We start from the raw sequence: 21551 nt of genomic DNA, 5'->3' as shown, positions 1-21551 counted from the left end.
AAAGTTTTTGATCTTGGGGCGCCTGGGTGGCTCAGTGGGTGAAGCCTCTGCCTTTGGCTCAGGTCATGATCCCGGGGTCCTGGACCAAGCCCCGCATCGGGCTCTCTGCTCCGCGGGGAGTCTGCTTCCCTTCCTCTCTCTCTGCCTGCCTCTCTGCCTACTTGTGATCTCTCTCTGTCAAATAAATAAGTAAAAATCTTAAAAAAAAAAGTTTTTGATCTTGATGCAATCCCAGTAGTTCATTTTTGCCCTTGCTTCTGTTGCCTTTGGCGATGTTCCTAGGAAGATGTTGCTGTGACTGAGGTCGAAGAGATTGCTGCCTGTGTTCTCCTCAAGGATTTTGATGGATTCCTTTCTCACATTGAGGTCCTTCATCCATTTTTAGTCTATTTTCATGTATGGTGTAAGGAAGTAGTCCAATTTCATTTTTCTGCATGTGGCTGTCCAATTTTCCCAACACCATTTATTGAAGAGGCTGTCTTTTTTCCATTGGACATTCTTTCCTGCTTTGTCGAAGTTTAGTTGACCATAGAGTTGAGAGTCTATTTCTGGGCTCTCTATTCTGTTCCATTGATCTATGTGTCTGTTTTTGTGCCAGTACCATGCTGTCTTGATGATGACAGCTTTGTAATAGAGCTTGAAGTCCAGAATTGTGATGCCACCAACTTTGGCTTTCTTTTTCAATATTCTTTTGGCTATTTGAGGTCTTTTCTGGTTCCATATAAATTTTAGGATTATTTGTTCCATGTCTTTGAAAAAAATGGTTGGTATTTTGATAGGAATTGCATTAAATGTGTAGATTGCTTTAGGTAGCATAGACATTTTCACAATATTTATTCTTCCAATCCCCACTTTGTTTTTGAATTGAAGTATGGTTGACACACAACGTTACATGATATTCAGGCGTACAACACAGCGATTGGACAAGTCCGTACATTGTGCTGTACTCACCCAAGCATAGCTCCCATCTGTCCCCATACAACGCTAGTACAATACCACAGACTGTATCCCCTATGCTGTATGCTTCACCTCTGTGACTCACTCATTCCATAGCTGGAAGCCCTTACCTTCCACTCCCTTCCACCCATTTTGCCCCCTACCCTCTGGCAAGCACCTGTATTTGTGGGTCTGTTTCTGCCTTTTGTTTGTTTTATTTTTTAGATTCCACATATAAGTGAAATCATGTGATATTTGTCTTTCTCTATCTCACTTACTTAGCATAGTACCCACTTGGTCTATGCATGTTGTCCCAAAGAGCTCGTTCTTTTTTGTGGCTGAGTAATATTCCACTGTGTACATCTATGCCCCATATTCTTTATCCATTCATCTATCAAGGGACACCTGGGTTGCTTCCATATCTTTGCCATGGTAAACAATGCTATGATAACCATAGGGGTGCATATGTCTTTTTGAATCAGTGCTTTCATTTTCTTTGGGTAAATACCCAGTAGTGGAATTACTGGATCATTTGCTTTTCTTATTTTTTAAAGATTTTTTTTTTATTTATTTGTCAGAGAGAGAGAGAGAGCGTGAACACAGGCAGACAGAATGGCAGGCAGAGGCAGAGGGAGAAGCAGACTCCCTGCTGAGCAAGGAGCCCGATGCAGGACTCGATCCCAGGACGCCGAGATCATGACCCGAGCCGAAGGCAGCTGCCTAACCAACTGAGCCACCCAGGCGTCCCGGTTTTCTTATTTTTTAAAAGAATTTATTCATTTATTTGAGAGAGAGCGCACATGAGTGTAGGGGTCAGGGGTAGAGGAAGAAGCATACACCTTGCTGAGCAGGGAGCCCTACATGACATGAGGCTCCACCCCAGGACCCCCAAGATCATGACCTGAGCTAAAGGCAGACGCTTAACCAACTGAGCCATCCAGGTGCCCAGTTTTCCTATTTTTAATTTTTTGAGGAACCTCCCTGCTGTTTTCTATGGTGGCTACACCAACTTACATTCCCACCAATGGTGCATGGAAATTCCTTTTTCTCCACACCCTCAACAACACTTGTTATTTCTTGTCTTTTTGATTGCAGCCATTCTGACAGGTGTGAGGTGATATCTCACTTAGTTTTTATTTCTATATCCCTGATGATGAGTGAGGTTGAACATCGTTTCATGCGTCTGTTGGCCCTCTGTATGTCTTCTTTTTAAAAAATGTCTATGTAGGTCTTCTGTCCATTTTTAATCAGATCATTTGGGTTTTCTTTTTTCTTTTTGATGTTGAATTGTCTAAGTCTTTACATATTTTGGATAGTAACCCCTTATCGGCTTTGTCATTTGCAAATATCTTCTCCCATTCAGTAGGTTGACTGGTCTGGTCATTTGTCCAGCATCTTCTCAGGCTGCTCTTAATTCTGATCAAATCCTATTTGAATTTTGCAGGTTTGGGGTCCCGGTGGCTTTTTTGGTGACTTTGCAAAACTCTCCCTTCTAAGATGAACTAAGGATGCCTCTGTATTTAGTTGTGGGGGAATCTTAATTTTTCTTGATTTCCAGAACCTTGGGAACCATCTGTGATGCTTATCCTTTCACTCCCCATGTCCAATTAATCACAAATCATACTAATTTTTTTAAAAAGTCAAGCCACTTCCTCCACCTCCATAGTCACTACCCCAGTGGCCATCACTTCCAGGTCTCCCCGTCCCCACCCTCTAATCCTTTTCCTTTCTGTGGCCAGAGAGGTGTTTTTAAAAATGTAATTTGGAAAAAAAAAAGTAATTTGAGCCAAGGCGCTTCTCTGTTAAAACCCTTCAGTTCCACCCTTTGATCTCAGGAAAAAGTCCAAAGTGTTTCAAGTCTCCAAGAGCAGGCAGCCTTTTCCACCTCCCACTGGGCCACAGTCCTGCAGGCTCAGCTCCTGGCCCACTCCTCCTTAGGGCCTTAATACATGCTGTTCTCCCTGTCTTCTTGTGGGTAACTCCCCTCTCTTCTCAGTACCAGGGTAGCTTGAGAATAAGAGCAATTAATATTTACACAAACGACTCATGTGTTATTAGTTTGCTCTCACAATAACCCTACTATGTGAGTATCTTCATGAGTCTATTTTCAGATTGGAAATCTGAGAGTCAGATGTAAACTTCTTGCTCAAAGTCATATAGGTAGCAACACCCCCCACTAGACAGTCTGCTGCGTGAGGACAGGGATGGTGTGGGCTTTGCTCATGGGTGCCCATTATTCATTGGTTTTATTTAATAAATATTGATTGAACATTAAGAGTGGGCCATGTTAGGCACTGCTCTAGGTCCTTGCTTTCATGAAGCTTGTATACAGTGAGGAAAAGACGGATACCTAGTGGGTAAACACGAATTGGAGCAACGTAATTTTAGGTAGTTAATAAGAGCCTTGAAAACAAGAGAACAGGATGGTGTGTTAACGATGAACAGTATTGGCAGGCTACTTTAGACCGCAGGGTAGTCTGGGAAGGCTTCTGTGAGGAGGATATCTATCTACAGAAAGAGTATTCCATCAAGGTGTTTCTTAAATTAATGCACCAACTATAATTAGACTATAAACTGCATGAGGCAGAGAGGAACTTCCTATGCCTTGTCTACCGTGGTATCCTCTAATACTCCTCTGGCACTGACATAGATAGAACCCCAACTAACCATTTCTTTGAATGAATGAATCTATAAATACGTGAATTTCTTCATTCCTTTACTCAAATCAGTGGTTTTCAATGCGCGTGTTTGTGTCCTTCTGGTAATTTCTGAATTCCTTTGTCATGATGATAAGGAGGGTGGTTCCTGGCATTTATGGAAGAAGGGATGCTGTAGATCTTGCAACACATGGAGATAGTCTCACGTAATGTTGACTTGTCCCTCATACCACATGACTTTCAAATGACGTCTTAGAACCTCATGTAGGTGAAAAAAATTTTTAACTGATGTAGCCTACACTGACTCCTTTTTATGTAGAAACAAAGTGTTTTTAACTTATTTTTTATTTTTAAAATTTTTACTGAAGCGTAGTTGACCTATAATATATTAGTTTCAGGTATACAAGATACCAGTTCAACAGTTAGGAAATGGTCACCATAGTAAGCGTAGTTACTCTCTGTCGCTGCACAAAGTTATGACAATATTCTTTTTTAAAAAAATATTTTATTTATTTATCGGAGAGAGAGAGAGCGCACAAGCAGGGGGAGCTGCAAGCAGAGGGTGAAGTTCAATGTGGGGCTCGATCCCAGTACTCTGGGATCATGACCTGAGCAGAAGGCAGATGCTTAAGCAACTGAGCCACCCAGGTGCCCCGTTATTACAATACTCTTGACTGTATTTCCTATGTTGTACTTTTCACCCCTGTAATTTATTTCACAACTGGAGTATTGTACTTCTTAATCCCCTTCACCTCTGTCATCTATCCTCTTCTCTCTTAACAGAAATATTTTTGCTCCCTTAAATGTCAACTGAATACCATGTAGTGGGGGCATGGTTGTATTTTGTTCTTTGGAGGCGTTACCGACATTTAACCCCATCACCCATGGATACTCCTGCAGATGTGGGAGTCGGGGTCTGGGTAACTACCTCTGCGTCCTATTACTCTGAAAACTTCAGAACGTCTTCCGTAGTCGGGCCCAAACATTTACATGCTGAACCACTTATTATATCGTAACTACTTCATGTCATCTTTATTTTACAAAAAGCAACACGTGGATTATAAACGTTGAGCCTGTGGGTGGGTTACAGGTGTTCTGTTCCCGGAGGGCCTGGCGGTGAGGGGTCTACCCGGCTGGAAGGCGGCCCCTGGGTCCCGAGGAGACCCCAGCGGAGCGGTCCTCCGCGCACCAGGGGTCGCTGTGGCGCCGCGCGGCCGCGCCGGGTCGCTCTCGCGTGGCCGCCCCGCCTCGGGCCCCCGGGCCGAGTGGGCGGGCACGACTGCGCCCAGGTCGCGAGGCGCCCTTCGACCAGCAGCGCCCGGGGCGGGCGGGTATAAATGGAGCGGTGGCTCCCCCAGCCGCCTCTCTCCGCCCCGGGTCGCCGCAGCCTCCGTCGCCTTCGGGCCTTAGCCTGAAGGAAAAACAAGAAAAGACTAAAAAAAACCCGAAAATGCTTTAAAACCTAAAAAAAAAAAGAGAGAGAGAGAAAGAGAAAGAGGAAAGCGCATCCTCCTCGGGAAGCCCGCGGGGAAGTCACTTCTGCACGCTTCCGGCCTGCCCGCGCCCGCCGCCGCACCTTGGCGTCCGTCGGTCCCGTGGTGAGCCGCCCGCCCGCGTCCACGCGCCTCCGCTCCGGCCGCCCCCGCGCCGCGTGGCAGCCCCGCGCCCGCCGCCCTCGCCCCCCGCGCGTCGGCCCCGGGCGCACCACGTGTCCGCGCTGCCCTTCGCCGGCCCGGCGTGGGAGGAGGCTGCGCGCCCGGCCCCCGGGGCTTGCCGAGTCGGCGCCGACCAAGATTTGGTTTCCCTCTTCCCCAGGCTGCTGTAATCTTAAACCGCCGGGAGCCCGAGGCCTATATTTATAGAGAAACGCGTGTCCCGGAGGCCGCCGTGAGCACTCTTCGGTTGCCTCTTGGAGAATTTTTACAATTTGGAGGGGAGTCCCCGTTTTAGTACGTTATTTTTTTCCCCCCTCTTTCGAAATTTGGAGCTTCAGACCAGGACAGCTGCAAAATTACAAACTCCCCGGGAGGGCCATATTGTTTTTGAGAGCCTTTTGTCTGCGGTTTTGCAGTCTCGAACGAGCTGTCCCCCGAACTCCTCCTTCCGGTCCCCCGTCTCTCCGAGCCTGCTCCGGCGTCTGTGTAGCTTCGCTCTGCCACCTGTGAGCCGCGGCGCGGGCCACGGCTCCGAGAAGAGCCCCTTTTGTCCTGTGTGGTCCCTATAAGAAGTTCTCCTGGCGGGGCTCGGGGTGGTGGGGGCTGGGGAGATGAACGCTGCGGCCAGCAGCTACCCCATGGCCTCCCTCTACGTGGGTGACCTGCACTCGGACGTCACCGAAGCCATGCTGTATGAAAAGTTCAGTCCTGCGGGGCCTGTGCTGTCCATCCGGGTCTGCCGCGACATGATCACCCGTCGCTCCCTGGGTTATGCCTACGTCAACTTCCAGCAGCCGGCTGACGGTGAGTAGACGCTTATATCCCCAGATTCGTGGCATCCTAGGGGGGACCCTGGGAGTCTGCCCGATGCAGGGGTTGAGAATGAAGCTCCTGGCGTCAGGTGACTGGAGTTTCAGTCTTGCTTCCACTGCTTGCTAACTGGGTGACCTTGGGCATAATCAGTGGTGGCGGTGGGGCTGGAACCCGAGGAGACTGTACAATGGGATTTGGGGAAAGTCCCTGTCATTCCATGTATGTGGTCCTGCTTTAGGTGGGACCCTTGTCTGGTCACTGAGCCTGGAATTCATGCTCCTCACGGGCCTGCCAAAAACGCAGAACAATTGAAACACAATTCTTGTAGAAATTTTAGATTCTAAAGCTGTTGCTGCCATCCCTATCTTCATCCTGGACTGAGTCTCTTTGCTTTTGTATGGATAAGGGGTCTTTCAGGGCAGGTGGGAGGCGGTGGGAACAATTCTGTTCATTTTACTGGAGCAGGGGCTCACGATGGCGCCCTGGGCACGACATGTGCCAGGCCAGCTCCTGGGTCCGTGGCTTTGGTCCTGGGGTGGAGGACTCCTCTACTCCCTGGACGAAGCCCTGGGCGGTGGAGAAGGGGTATCCAGGTAGTCTGGGGAAACACTGCGGGGAAATTGGTCTGGTGGAGATGATGGCCTCGCCTGTGAAGAGAGCTTCATCCTTGTCAAAACCCTTCTTCATCCCATCTGAAGAAAATGGGGACTCCTGAGAGGGAAAAGGAACTGCAGAAGGTTGGAGGCTCCGCTGGGAGTGCCAGCGCCGGGCCCCGCCAGCCCAGGCCCAGACCCGGGCCCTTGCTTGGAACAGTGGAGAGGTATGCTGCAGGCGTGGCCGGAGCGGGGCCAGAGGAAACCTAATCAGGGGCCGCACGTGACTTCAGATTAAAAGGGAACAACTGTAGAGACCATTACTGGGAGAAACAAGCCATTCTATGGCAAAGGATCTCTGCGTCCCTATTTTTGTCCACACTTTGTTCGCTGTCCATGAAGCACAGAGAATGTCACTTGCCCAGGCTGCAGCTGAGACCAGAGAATCAGACTTGTTGAGAGATGAGAGGCGCTGCTACCCTTAACTCCCTGTGTGTGCTGAGCTGTGTCTGGCCAGAGGGCTTAAAGGTGGCCAAGTGTGGCCTTTGGGGGCAAGTAGTGGGTACATTGGCTGTTGCCTGCCTCTTTGACACTTTCTGATCAAAAGTCCTGTCACTTGGTGATAGTAGCAGAAGCCACTGGTCAGTGAGTCTGCCAACACATGCCTCTGCAGGTCCTCTCCCTGCTATAAATAAGTGCAGCCAGATTTGTTAGGCTAAGCCGACTTGTCTTCTGCAGCGCTGTCTGGAAAGACCAGGAGCTGTGTTGAAATGGCTCCTTAGCTGCTAATCATTGAGACCCTGGGGTCCCAGATAATCCTCACAAATGACCGCTTCTGTGCCTGGACTTTTCCTGAGTTGGACCTGCCCCAGTCTCCGCTTTCCGTGACCTTCCCTTCCACACTCAACCAGCCCACCTGAGAAGGTGGGAAACATGTTTGGAGAGGAGTGAAAAGGAGATACTCCCTCCGCTGACTGGACAGTTGAGCTTGTGGGGGGGTGGGGGGCAGAGTTAGGGAATTTTGTGTTCTGTCTTAAGTGAGGTGGTGCCTCGAGACAGGAGAATCCCCCTCTGACACCTCCCTCAACCCCAGAGATTCTGGGGCGTTTGATTGTGTTAAGTCAGGAAAAGTGCTACCAGCTCTGGGATCCTGTTACTTCCAATAAGAGAAGAGTTCCTCCTGACAGGTGATGGTCTGTTTTAGTTTCTGGTCCTTTAAGTGGTCTCTGGTACACACATGGATTTGTTGGGAAGCTAGGGAAGTGTCCCAAGGCGCTGGATGGAGAACTTGGTTGAGCCACAGGGCATTTGAAGTTCTAGAATTCCAAAGAGTTCAGACTAAGACTTGAGAAGGTCTGGAAACCATGAAGTGCGGAGCCTGCTGCGTTGCCTGCTAAGAAAGATGCGGCTTCATCCTTATTGTCTGGATAATAAAGACTGTTTCCATGTGTGACCATTAGTATTTATCATTTTGAGGTTTTTGAATCAATTTCTGTTTTCAGAAATTGAAAATACAAGAAACTGGGCTGAATTCAGGGATAGCACATTCTCCCCAGTCACTCGTAGGTTTTGTTCTGTCATTTGTCTCGTAGATGGATTGTAGACAAAATGACAGCTAGTTGGTAATTTGATGTAATACCTTACTGAAAAATAATCAGAGTCTGGTATTAGTTTCTTAGTCAGTAGTTAGCTGTGTGGCTTAGCCATCCCGGACATAAGTTTGCTCATTTTATGAAGTAGATAGTATCACCTGTCTCTCCTGGGTCACCATGGGTGGTAGGCAGCTCAGTCTTTATAACTGATACCACTTAGTCAAATGTGCAGTATTATGATTTGATCTTGCGGCCAGAAAGCCAGTTAGATGATCTTGCCTGACCCCCTTACCCAGCAAGTGTACAACCCAGAGGGCTGGAGACTTCTGCCAGGAAGCGGAGCTACTGGCCAGAAGGCTGCCCTCAGGAGCAACATAGGCTAGAGGGATTGGATGCCCTTTTATTTTAATAGAGTTGCCTTTTGTCCGAATGATTACCTGAAAAGTCCTAGAGTCATCTGTTCCTAGGATGGTGGCAGTCGTCTACATGAGGTGACATTTTATTTCCTTGATTGAAATGTGTTTCTCTCTTCCAGCCGAGCGGGCCTTGGATACAATGAACTTTGATGTGATTAAGGGAAAGCCAATCCGTATCATGTGGTCTCAGAGGGATCCCTCTTTGAGAAAATCTGGTGTGGGAAATGTCTTCATCAAGAATCTGGACAAATCTATAGATAACAAGGCACTTTATGATACTTTTTCTGCTTTTGGAAACATTCTGTCTTGCAAGGTAAGCACTGATAAAATGACTTCAGAGTAATTACTGACTCACGAGAACAAGAGAAATACCAAAGGGGGAACAGCCTTGGAATTGGGCGACAGGATATGGTCATTTTCGAAATGCTAGAAATGGCTCTGCAGTCTGCGAGTTCCCTGTAGGTAATCTTGTGCCACAACCTAGTGCGACCAGCAGGTGGTTTGTGTCTTCATTTATTCTTTCTTCTGTCTAAAATATCCTTCTTGTTTCCTACCTTTGGAGGGCATCAAAGGGTTTCTCTTTTCGTGGGGTGGGGGGTTAGAGCAGGGGCTCGGGTCTCCAGGCAGCTGTACTTAGTCATTTCAGAAGCGTAAAATCATCCTCTTCCTTCTCTGCACCTGTTTGTGTGGAGAATTTTGTACAACTGGTGTGGTGGTGGTTTATGTGTCTGACTCTGCACTAGACTGAAATTCTGTTGTGGGCATGGAAACTGGTCACTTTCTCTGCAGCATGGGGCTTTTGCACCCAGTCTCAAGGTCTTTTAGTGAAATAAAACACTCAGAATAGAAGCAGCCTACTAGTGGCTACCGTTTGTACACGGAACATCACTAAGGTGCCTGGTGGGATGCTTCATGTTAGGAAAACCTGACTGTGTGCTGTAGTCTTCGGTCTTTGGACCGCAGATGCGCCAGCAGCCTCTCAGATCCGGAGAACTCTGAGCACAAGACCATGTGGTTCTCAGATCTTTGGGGGTGCCGGTGGTGCCACAGTGGTCTGCCTTGTCTCTGGCAGGTGGTGTGTGATGAGAACGGCTCTAAGGGTTATGCCTTTGTCCACTTCGAGACGCAAGAGGCTGCTGACAAGGCCATCGAGAAGATGAACGGCATGCTCCTCAATGACCGCAAAGTGTGAGTGTCCCAGTCCGGAGCGACAGCCATCGCATGAGCCAGCCGTGGCCCCACCTCGGTATTAACTGGCACACACAAGGCGGCTACTGGTTCTCTCGGCCCAAGTGTGGCCTGCTCCTACCTCTCCACTCCAGGGCTGGTGAGTCTCCCTGCCCGAGCCGTGGCAGCCCTTTTGACTCGCCAAGGTGGGCTTCCTGCCCAAGCCATGGCCTGCCTGCCGCCTCTCCCTTAAAAGCATCATCTGTCCGTGGGTTTTGTGAGCACCGGCAACTGGGGCTTGCTGGAAGGCAGCTCTGAGCCCTTTCTGAGCAGGGGTCTTGGCCAGCGGCAGAGTGGAGAGGGCCCTGGACTGACCAGGAGCTGTGTACTAGCCATGTGACCTTGGCCTTCTGTGACTCTGGTCTGTCCATGGGGTCATTTGCTAGGGGTTGATGCCAAATTGTCCCCAGATCTCCACTTGGCTAACTTATGACTCAGTGGCCTTCTCATACAAGGCTGGCTCCACAGTAATACTTAGTTCGGTTATAATGAAAACCTCATCTGATGGTAGAAGACACTGTTCATTATAGACCTTGTCACTTTGGTGTGGTTATGCAGAATAGGGAGGTGGGGAGGTCTTAGCTAAGCCATGCAGAGAGAGAGGGGAAAATAAGTCTTGGCTATAGCAAACAAAAATCATCTCTCTTCTTTGTGGGGCACCTTTTTACGTTGAGCAGACCAGGGGATGAATTTTCTTGATAAAGTGTATGTGGCCAGTGGTATCACTAGAAAGAGATCAAAAGATTTTCAGTGTATGGCTACATTCCCCCACTTGTGTCAACAACACGGGAATGAGTCCAGTGCAAAAGCAAAGACTACCTCACAGTTCACTTTAGCAGTCTCGCCCCTAGCACTAACCCCTGTTAACAGTTTGGTTTGTATCCTTCCAGACCTTTTCTATGCATTTACATAGATGCACAGAAATGAACGTTTTAAAAACATGGTCATCAGGTTTCTTCACGAAGGCAGTGTGATGTGGTAGGAGTAGCCCTGGTCTGAGCCAGGAGTCCTGGGGCTGGTCCTTGCAGGACAGTCCCGCCTCTCTCTTTCTGCTGGGAAGTTGGGGCGTCTCTGAGCTTGCTGTCTTGGTGGTTGGTTGGGGACTCGTGTGTTTTATTTAACCTCTCCTGTCAGCCTTTAACCTGTGTTCCTTTGGGCCCCTGGAAATGACGATTGGTTCTTCCAGGTGTTCACTGTTTTCCATGGTCTTTTTTTAGGTTTGTGGGCAGATTCAAGTCTCGAAAAGAGCGGGAAGCTGAGCTTGGAGCCAAAGCCAAGGAGTTCACCAATGTTTATATCAAAAACTTCGGGGAAGAGGTGGATGATGAGAGTCTGAAAGAGCTGTTTAGCCAGTTCGGTAAGTTGGGCTTCTTCGCCCTGCGTGCACCCTTCCACAGTCCGCCAGATGTAGAGCTCCTGGACCTTAGTTGCTTAAGAGATGTTGGTGTCCCGGCCCAGAATTTAACTACCTTGCTTGACAGGGTCACAGAGTAGACAGGAATAGACTCTTGGCTTTATCCTCCCTCGTCCCAGCCCCAGGGCCATCTCAGTAGCTTGGCCAGAAGTAGAAGGCTAGGCCTGGGGCCTCTTTCTAGAGCTCATCTGGCTTCAGTGAGAGTTGGCTTCATTTGGGCTCCTAGAGAAGCCGCCTCTCCTTGAGCTGTAATAGAGGTGGTGTTACTAATAGTTCTGTCCTTTGGTAATAGGTAAGACCCTAAGTGTCAAGGTGATGAGAGATCCCAGTGGGAAATCCAAAGGCTTTGGCTTTGTGAGTTACGAAAAACACGAGGATGCCAATAAGGTGAGAGTCCCATGAGGGTCGGGGAAACATTTGCAGAAGTAGCCCCCGATTATGGGTAGGACCTGGTTGGCATGTAGTGGAGCGGGGCTACCATTGCCCGAGTGTCATAGTGACGTAGTTACTGGCCTGAGGGGACTTCATGTGGTAACCCTTCATTTACCTGTTCTCAGAGCACTTGGCACCTACCTGTTACCTCAGTGTTCACCCCTGTAGGTTGAAGGAATAGGATGGGTGTTTGCTCCCCTTCCTACTGAGGGGACTCGGGCCCGAGGAGTGCGGCTGCTTGTGGGGAAAGCGTGATGCTGGGCGCTCAGCTTGCGCCACTCTCTTCCCACGAGAACGCAAGAGACTCCTCGACACCCAGATTAGCAGCCTCGGCTCGTATCTGCCGTGCTTGTATTTATAAAACTACCATTTTTTTCTGTATCATCTGGACCAATAACCTATTTAAGTAGTAAACCCATTTTACTCATGAGGAAGTTTGGATTTGCTTAGCTGCCTTCAGATGGAATGAGATTAGTTCTTAACTCCTATAGGAAAGACTTCCTTCTCCCAGTATTTGGTGGGACTTTCAGGCCTCCAGAGCAAGCCCCCTGCCTCTGCATTTTGATTTAAGACCCGTTTCCTCTTCAGGCCGTGGAAGAGATGAATGGAAAAGAAATCAGTGGGAAAGTGATTTTTGTAGGCCGTGCACAGAAGAAAGTGGAACGGCAGGCTGAGTTAAAGCGGAAATTTGAGCAGCTAAAACAAGAGAGAATTAGTCGGTATCAGGTGAGAGGTGGCCTTAGCACAGCCTCCTATCCAGGGTTTTCCTGTGGAACTGGCAAGAGCATCCTTAGGTTAAGCAGGCTTTCTCTTTGGGGACTGGGAATCTGCCTCTTCCTTTCCTTTCTCCCAAGATCCTCAGGTGTATAAGGAAATACCTACCAGAACAGTAGTGATTTTGGTACAGGGCAGAAGATTGATTTATTCATTTAGGGACTCATTCTGGAAGCCTCAGTCTGTTCTTATTGGTATGGGTTCTTTGTACTTGAATGCTCACCCTTTGTTTGAGTGGGGGCAGGAGCCCTGCTGGTGCCAGTGGCCGGCCAGAGCAGCTGTGCTGAAAGCCAGGCCCACACTGGGGGTCCTGTCAAGAGTCCTTGGCGGGAATCTCAACCCTGAGCCTGCATCAGGATCCCCCTGCAGGGCTTGTGAGAACATGGCTTTCAGAACCCCAGAATTTTTGATTCAGTGGATTGGGGTTTGGGCCCAAGAATTTGCATTTCTAGGAAGTACCCAAGAAGGGGGGCTAGGACCAAATTTTGAGAGCCAGTGTCTTAGGGGATCTGTGGGGTACAGATGTGCATTAACAGTGATCCTTCTGCTTCAGGGGGTGAATCTCTACATTAAGAACTTGGATGATACCATTGATGATGAGAAGTTAAGGAAAGAGTTTTCTCCTTTTGGATCAATCACCAGTGCTAAGGTATTTTATTCTGAGATTTGGGATCGAAAGTAGAAATTGCAATATTTTAGAGGTTTATTGGCATTTGTTTCATTGAAGGAGTGGACTCTAACTTGTGTTCATTTCTGAGAATAGATATGCTAATCTAGCCAGTCCCTCCTGGCGTTCAGTTATGCATCTGAGTATATGCTCTGGAGAAGGCATTTCGTTACGTGTACGTGCACAGCCTCCCAGACATTGAGGTGTGGAAGTCAATTGAGCAGTCCCCTATCTTGACCCCCCAAGCACCTGAATCTTTCCCATTCTTTGCTGCTCTGTGCTGGCGTGGGGACAGATGGTGCGACAATATGAGCAGAGGAAATCCAGACAGGTTGTTTTCCATTTGTCTTGGGGCCTGTCTCTACGACTCTGCCACACTTCCTTCATCCTTGAACAAATGTATTTTGAGGACTTGGGAACTGGGGTTGGGACTTCTGGCCTGGCTGTACAAAGCTAAATTAAAGGTGGAGGACGGGAGTGGAAAGTGGCTCTTTTGCGGTTTGCAGTGTGCATCGTTTCCTTGGTTTTCTTTGATTATCCCGTCAGCTGATGCAGCAGGGCGAGTGCATGTGAATTCCCTCCTAAAGATGAGGACTCGGAGTCTGAGGACAGGAGAACGTGGGTTATGTGAGGGTGGTGCGTGCACGGCCTTGGTCCACGGGGGGTGTCATGGGTAGTGATGGCGTGTGAGAGTTTGGAGTCCTAGCCTGATGCAGACACTGATGCTCCGTGGAGGTGCAGCACACATCAGAGTCCTCTTGGGGTTGAGAACAGAGGCCGAGTGGGCTGGGGAAGATGTGACCCTGCCTTGGCCCTTAGCTTTAAGTCCCGCACAACCTGGGAGCGTCCTCAGAGGAACGTCAGTTGTCCGCAGGGAGTTGATCAGGGCCCACCCCGTCAGGGTTCCTTGTTGCCTCTCGTGCCCCTTCCCTCTTATCACCTCCTTGACTGGCCTTCATCAGTGTGAGGTATGGTGGACTCTCCTTGCTTATCAGCACAGAGCTTGAGTCGGCATTTGTAGGAGGAGAATAAAAACTGTCTTGGCAAGTTTCACAGGCACCATTTTCAAGATCAGGGTATCATGTTTTCAGACACTGTCCTGGCCCATCTTTTTGATGGGGGGTCCATTGAGTTGGCACACATCCTTATTTTCATGTCCTCCACCTCCAGAGGGCTGTCCGGGAGCAAGCTAAGATACAAAATGGTGCTGAGCACACAGTAACCTGTTGCTATCAGTGTTTCTGAGGAGGCAGGCCAGGGGTAAGCTATAAGTGACCTTCTCAGGTGAGGAGAAGAACCATCTGTGAATGACTGGCTGTATGTGGGGAAAGACGGCCCGAACCGGTAGACCTTGGCTTGGTGGCATTTGGCCGTAGGGGGTCTGGTGGGCATTGAGCTTCAGAGCCTTTCACATAGCTTAAGGGCACCTAGCCTAGGTGGCTCAGTCAGTTAAAAGTCTGATTCTTGATTTCAGCTCAGGTCAAGATCGCAGGGTCCTCAGATTAAGCCCCACATCTGGGCTCTGCTGAGTGTGGAGCCTGCTTTAAACCTTCCATCCCTCGGGGATGCCTGGGTGGCTCAGTCATTTAAGCATCTGCCTTCAGCTTGTGATGATCCCAGGGTGCTGGGATCAAGCCCCAATTAGGCTCCCTGCTCAGGAGGGAGCCTGCTGCTTTTCTGCTTGTGCACACTCTCCCTCCCTCCATCCTCTCCCTCTGCCCACCCTCCACCCCTGCTCCCATGTACGCATGCATGTTCATGTGTGCGCACGCTCGCGCTCTCTCTCAAAAATACATATAAATAAATAAACAAGATCTTCGGGGTGGGGGGTGCCTGGGTGGCTCAGTTGGTTGAGCACGTCTTTGGCTCAGGTCATGATCCTGGGGTCCTGGTATCAGGCCCCTTGTCAGGCTCATTGGGGAACCTGCTTCTCCCTCTGCTGTTCCCCCTATTTGTGCTGTATCTATCTCAAATAAATAAAAATCTTTTTTAAAAAAATCGGCACAGCTTAGAAATTGCTGAACTGGGACTAGAATCCAGTTGTCTTTTCTAGCTGGTCATCTTTCTGCTGTTAACACCCATTAAATTAATGGTGGCAGTCATTGGTTTTGTAACTCCTGTGTGTATGTGGTATTTCAAAAGCATATCCTTACCTTGCTAAGAGATGATCAAAGTTTTGTTCACCAAAATCTTGGGCAGATGAGTTCTACAAGTAAATAACTTAACACTGTCCAGGGCGCCTGGGTGGCTCAGTGGGTTGAGCCGCTGCCTTCGGCTCGGGTCATGATCTCAGGGTCCTGGGATCGAGTCCCGCATCGGGCTCTCTGCTCAGCAGGGAGCCTGCTTCCTCCTCTCTCTCTGCCTGCCTCTCTGCCTACTTGTGATCTCTCTCTGTCAAATAAATAAATAAAAAAAAACAAAAAAACTTAACACTGTCCAGATTTCTAGTGGGTACCCAAAGGTAGCTACTGCGCTTCTAGGTGTCAAGAAACATCTTTGGGTTCCTGCTTTAACCATTAGCCATATCATAGTGTTTAGAAAATTAGGATCACCTGGGGATCTAACAAAGAAAACACCTAGGTCCTGTCCTTAGGGGCCGTGACTTAATTGGTCCAGGGTACATCCCGTGACAGGGCTAGAACTCTTCTCCTAGACTTGGGAACTCTTGGAGTGGAAACCAGGTTTTATGGCTCTTAATAGCTGTCCCCTAACATAGAATACCTTTTCCTTAAGTAGCTGGTCCCTTTGTAGGTAATGTTGGAGGATGGGAGAAGCAAAGGGTTTGGCTTTGTCTGCTTCTCATCTCCTGAAGAGGCGACCAAAGCCGTCACTGAGATGAATGGACGCATCGTGGGCTCCAAGCCACTATATGTCGCTCTGGCCCAGAGGAAGGAAGAGAGAAAGGCTCACCTGACCAACCAGTACATGCAGCGGGTGGCTGGAATGCGAGCGCTCCCGGCCAACGCCATCTTAAATCAGTTCCAGCCTGCAGCTGGAGGTTACTTTGTGCCAGCGGTTCCACAGGTGGGTCTGCTGGTGTTCACAGATCTTTGGAACCTGCCCCCGATGACTGTTCCGCAGCCTGTGGTGGTTGGGGAAAGGGGTTTTGGATATTGTAGTTCAGGTGGTCAGCGTGAAATGAAAACGAATTCATTCTCTCTCTCACGCAGTAGTTAGAATGAAAGAATCCCCATTAACTGGCCTTTGAATACTCTTGAGAATTTCTTGAATAATTAGCCTTGGGCCTGGAAGTGAGAGGAGATGAGACTTTTCTCTCAATGTGGATTCAAGTCCTTCAAGTAAAAGGGCCTGGGTGCTCTTTCTTGCAGGCTCAGGGAAGACCTCCGTATTATACACCTAACCAGTTAGCACAGATGAGGCCTAATCCCCGCTGGCAGCAAGGTGGGAGACCTCAAGGTAGGTGGTGGGGAACGGTGATTTGATCACCCAGGATATGCCTCCCTGCCTTGCCCTGCTCTGAGGCGCAGCCTGGGTTCTGGTCTACGTGTTTCATCAGCGATGCACAATTTTTATCTTCACCAGGCTTCCAAGGAATGCCAAGTGCTATCCGCCAGTCTGGGCCTCGTCCCGCTCTTCGCCATCTGGCTCCAACTGGTAATGCTCCGGCCTCTCGCGGCCTCCCTACTACCGCTCAGAGAGTCGGTGAGCAAACTGGCCTTGAGAAGTGTGGCCTGGGGAGGAGGGAGTCAGGTGACTAGGCTCTACCCAGGGTTGGTCAGTTTGTTGGGCCCACATTCCAGTTCTGGTTCTGTAATCTTAGCTGTGCGCTCTGGTTGGTACATAAGGAGCAGAGAAACAATGGGAGTTCTAGGAGTGTCGGTGACTTCAAGAATGCTGCTCATTGGTGACTCATGTGAGAGAGGTTAATTATAGAAGCTTGTTAGCCGGATGACTACAGAGGCAGCCTATTCTTTTGGGTGGGTTTGGGAGATTGAAGGAGACTGTTCTTTACAGACTGTCCCATATTCCAAGAAGTGGAGAGAGTTGTGTGTTCTTTGTTGGCTGCTCCATGAAAGTAGCAGTCGTGGTCCCGTGTGCGATGTGTTGTGTGAACAGGCTTTGGAATGGCTCCTTCCGTGGGACGTGGCCAGTTGGACATCTGCTGCCGACACTGATGTGCATTTGCTGGTCTGTTGTAGGGTCTGAGTGCCCGGACCGCTTGGCTATGGACTTTGGTGGGGCTGGCGCCGCCCAGCAAGGGCTGACTGACAGCTGCCAGTCTGGAGGTGGTATTGGATGCACACAGAAGGGGGAAAGATGGGATTTGACGGGTCTTTGCCCAGACTGACGGGCTTTAATCTTGCTTGTTCTTTTCCTAAGGTGTTCCTACAGCTGTGCAGACCTTAGCACCTCGTGCTGCTGTCGCTGCTGCTGCTCCGCGGGCTGTCGCACCTTACAAATACGCCTCCAGCGTCCGCAGCCCTCACCCCGCCATCCAGCCTCTGCAGGTGAGGCCTGCCAAACCGCATGTTTGCGCTTGACTGACAAGGTGCCTGGCTTTGATTCCTCCTGCAGGTACTCAGTGCCCGCTCCGTGTCAGGGTGCCATGTTTCCTGTGGGGACACTGCCTGTCAGGGCCTCTCAGTCCTGGGAGAGAAGGGGCTGGGAACTATTCCTCCCCACAGTAGTCTACTCAGAAATGCCCCAGCAGAAAGAGCTGCTGTTTCCTCCCTCGCTTTACAACGTGTGTGTGCTCGCTTAGCTCTCTAAGCGGCTCGGGGTCCGCTGGCTGAGTTGATCTTCGCTGTTTTGCAAAACTGGGTTGTGAAGGCAGGAAAGAGCTTCATCTGACAGAAGAGAAGTCAGCTTTAGAGATCTTAAGTTGGGGTGGGGGACTGGACCCAGAGCCCAGAAGTAACCGGTATAGAGGAGCCACAGTCTGCCTTGTGACCCCAAAGTGACTTACTCATGCTTTCTGCTGTCTAAATGCAGATGCCTCAGAGCCTTGCTTCAGTATAATAGTCTTTACCTTCAGAGCCTTACTTTCAGGCTCGTGATTGGCATTGACGATGCATGTTGACAGTCCTGGGGCATTTGATAAAATAACATCATTTGTTATGATAAAGTGATGGGGGATATAGTTATAAATGGAATCATTTGACGGTCTGAGCCTTGTAGGTTTATTTTCTTACTCCCTTCCTGTCCCTTTTAATAGCACATGGTTTTTATTTTAGTTGGTTTCGTGTTCAGGCTTATAACTCTGTTGCTCCTGTAACTGCCTCATCCCCAAGGCCTGCTGTTAGTTCCTTGGCAGCAAGGACCGCCACCTCCATCTCTGTCACGTAGTAGGCTTTCAGACTGAGCGGTCAGGCTCAGGACCATCAGGCTTGTTGCTAACCTGCTGCCTCTCCTGGTTCCCAGGCACCGCAGCCTGCGGTCCACGTGCAGGGCCAGGAGCCCCTGACCGCCTCCATGCTGGCCGCAGCTCCCCCCCAAGAGCAAAAGCAGATGCTGGGTGAGTGATCCATATGTTTGCAGAAGAGGGGGCCGGAGCCTGGCACTGACCCGAACGCTGTTGTCCGTTCACTAGGAGTCAGCCTGGCCTTTAATTAGATCTCTTTCCCCAGGAGAACGTTTGTTCCCACTCATCCAAACCATGCATTCAAACCTGGCTGGGAAAATCACGGGCATGCTGCTGGAGATTGACAACTCTGAGCTGCTGCACATGCTGGAGTCCCCTGAGTCGCTTCGCTCCAAGGTGAGCTGGTCCCCACACCCTGCGGCGGTGCTCGGGTCTGCCGTCTCCTGACCCTCTCCTTGCGCCTTGCCTGTGACTTGCGAGCTGCTGTGGGGGGTGGAATTAGGAAGAGCAGGCCGCACTGGGAGACGCACTGTGCGCCAGGGAGGGGCCGAGGCCTCTCCGCAGATGTCACTAACTGCCTAGAGATTCCTCACAGGTGGATGAAGCCGTGGCGGTTCTACAGGCTCATCATGCCAAGAAAGAAGCTGCCCAGAAGGTGGGCGCTGTTGCTGCTGCTACCTCTTAGACAAGGAGAAACCGTATGTTTGGCTGTTTTTGTTTTCTGCAATGGCTTTACTTAAAAATATCTTCCTAAAAGATTCAGGGCAGCATAGAGAGCTCCTGTAACCCAGTAACCTGGGCAGGCTGTCACCTAGATTCTCTCTGTCATCTGGAAGAGTTAATTTGGAGACGAGAGAACAGGTTGTAAACTGTAAGGAGCAAATAACAGTTTTCTTTATGAGGAGCCCCTGGTTAGGTCTTATGAATGACCTTTTTGGTTTAGAATAACAACAGATACACAAGGTGTTGTCATAATCAGGTCCCGCAGCTTCATTTCTGTGAACATATCTCCCTGGTTTGCCTTGAGGTCGGGGAGGGCAGCCATGTGTGCAGCTGCTGTGTGGCTCTGGGAGCACAAGGTGCTCGGGCCCTGGTGTCAGTGTGTGGGAGACCAGACACTCCTGCCTCCAGTTACAGGGTGTGTTCTTGTCCACTCTGACCCTGGCGGCTGTGGCCCCGTCCACAGGGGCAGGGGTAAGTGAGGCTTAGCTGGGAACTTTGACAAGGACTAGCAGGTTCCTCCTGATGGAGGAAGGAGGCAACCAGATAAACCAGAGTCAGAGACAAGGGAAAGGACACATGGTAAGGGCCTGGACTCTTCATTTGGTATCTAAGCAAGAGAGCAGTAGCTTTGAGTACAGGGTGGCCTGGAAGGGTGTGGGGCTTTACAGTACCTAGCTAGCCTCAGAGCAGGGGGTTCTTAGCCGGGAGTGCCCCCTCAGAGGACATTTGCCAATGGAGACCTATTTTGGTTGTCACAACTGGAGAGGTGTCACTGGCATCCCATGGGCAGAGGCTAGGGGTAGTGCTCAGTGCCCACAGTGCACAGGACAGCCCCAGCAAAACTGCCCCACCCTAGTGTCAAGCACTGCTCTCGGCAGTACCTTTTTATAAGTCAGAGATTTCAGGGCAACTCTGGTTTTTCTGATCGTGCATTTAATTTGTGTTGGTGCTTTGCTTTTCAGGATTCAAAAGCCAAATAACCCCTCCTGGAATTCAGCTCAAGGTTTGAAGATTTCTAGCGTGTCCTATGGACCTCAACACCAAGAACCACAAATTGGGAAATTTAATAGGTCATTTTGTATCAAAAGGTCAATTATGAAGCACCTAGAATTTTTCAATTAAAAGAATATATTCTCTGGGTTCTGCTGTGGCCCAGACAGTGTTAACTTTTTTTTTCTATTGTGGGTTTTGATTTTTTCCCCCAAGAAATTGGTTTTATTTGATGTACCCAAGTCTTAAGTTTCTCAATAAAGAAAAAAATCTCCATAAAACTGTCATTTTTACTCTGACCAGTTTTAGTCTTTTAAACCCAGTTTTCATTTGGAAGTAATTTTAGGATGTATTTAGAGTCTAATGAATTTCCCTATAGGGTATCCTTTCCTAATGGCTATGAGCAGCAGGGTACACAGAACTGTCCCATTGCATAATGGATCCCCACTTAAGTAGAAGTCCGATCATAGCAGACCTTGGGTCTGACAGGAGAACTGGGTTCAGGGTGGGGTTGGCTTATGTCCAAAGGATGTATGGTGAGATAGGCAGAACCCAGGCCCTCCCTCCTTGGTTGTGTTAGCTGGCATTTGTGGGTCCCCCGCTTCTGTAGTCAGTTGAGTATGCAACTAAGGTTTCCTCTGGCCACGGGACTAGGTCTGAGTGGCAACAGTAAACAAATGCTAGAGTCCAGAGCCCTTGGTGGTGCCTTTAGTCCTCACCTGGACAAGGCCAACCAGTCTACTTGTCCTCCCTGTCCTCTAGGAACACTTCTTACCTTCCTTGAAATGTGGCAGGCTGGCCTAACTCGGGACCTTATCCAGGGAGTCTTTTTCCTTGGAATATTCTTCCCTCTCAGCAGGCTCCCCATTTTCTTTAAGGTCTGGTCTCAAGTAACTAAATGCCTGACTTACTTAATACTTATAGCAAAGGAAACAACCGGGACAACCTACTGAATGGGAGAAGATATTTGTAGACATCCAATAAAGGGTTTGGATCCAAAATATATAAAGAACTACAACTCAGGGCACCTGACTAGCTCAGTTGGTAGAGCACGCAAATCTTAGTCTCAGAGTTGGGAGTTCGAGCCCCATGTTGGGCATAGAACCTACTCAAAAAAAAGGGGTCTGGGAAAGAAACACCAAATAATACAATTAAAACATGACAGCAGACGTGAACAGATGTTTCCCCAAGGACAGACGGCCAACAGACCCGGAAGGTGCTCGCCATTTGTCAGGGAAGTGCAAATCAAAACAATGAAGTACACCTCACACCTGTCAGAACGGCTGAAATCAAAAGAAACGTGTTGAGGACCTGGAGAAATAGGAACCCTTGTGCACTG

The 21551-nt window shown here is 49.3% G+C and overlaps 1 protein-coding gene and 1 non-coding gene across 9 annotated transcripts; both read left to right on the top strand.

Annotated features, from left to right (window-relative positions):
• Positions 1-4880: 4880 nt before the first annotated feature.
• Positions 4881-20499, top strand: PABPC4 (poly(A) binding protein cytoplasmic 4). 8 transcript variants are annotated; one of them, XM_045064272.1, is made up of 17 exons: positions 4881-5191; positions 5409-6052; positions 8782-8975; positions 9735-9850; positions 11107-11246; positions 11596-11690; positions 12324-12461; positions 13063-13158; positions 15928-16200; positions 16506-16578; positions 16720-16791; positions 17337-17423; positions 17518-17645; positions 18559-18652; positions 18765-18895; positions 19095-19197; positions 20185-20499. In XM_045064272.1, exons 2-16 carry the CDS (start codon positions 5860-5862, stop codon positions 19182-19184), a joined length of 1920 nt encoding a protein of 639 aa, XP_044920207.1. In that variant the 5' UTR covers positions 4881-5191; positions 5409-5859; the 3' UTR covers positions 19185-19197; positions 20185-20499. The 8 variants fall into 8 exon arrangements, with proteins under 8 accessions (XP_044920207.1, XP_044920205.1, XP_044920206.1 ...); XM_045064270.1 differs by having other exon boundaries at positions 16720-16839; XM_045064271.1 differs by having other exon boundaries at positions 16506-16593.
• On the top strand, positions 13422-13556 carry LOC123387453. The gene has a single exon (XR_006601905.1). It is a non-coding gene; the product is annotated as a small nucleolar RNA SNORA55 (small nucleolar RNA).
• Positions 20500-21551: the final 1052 nt, after the last annotated feature.

This window comes from Mustela putorius, unplaced genomic scaffold (assembly GCF_011764305.1).
Source record: "Mustela putorius furo isolate JIRA1106 unplaced genomic scaffold, ASM1176430v1.1 tig00003853_pilon_pilon_pilon, whole genome shotgun sequence".
NCBI lineage: Eukaryota > Metazoa > Chordata > Mammalia > Carnivora > Mustelidae > Mustela > Mustela putorius.
The sequence above is the reverse complement of the archived record's forward strand: the minus strand, read 5'-3'. Positions and strand labels throughout refer to the sequence as shown.

Excerpts from the sequence above, each read along its gene's own strand:
- PABPC4 (XM_045064268.1), top strand. The coding sequence starts at position 5,860 with ATGAACGCTGCGGCCAGCAGCTACCCCATGGCCTCCCTCTACGTGGGT. Across the intron at positions 11,691-12,323 it reads AACACGAGGATGCCAATAAG|GCCGTGGAAGAGATGAATGG; the intron begins GTGAGAGTCCCA and ends TTTCCTCTTCAG. Across the intron at positions 16,201-16,505 it reads TTGTGCCAGCGGTTCCACAG|GCTCAGGGAAGACCTCCGTA; the intron begins GTGGGTCTGCTG and ends TCTTTCTTGCAG.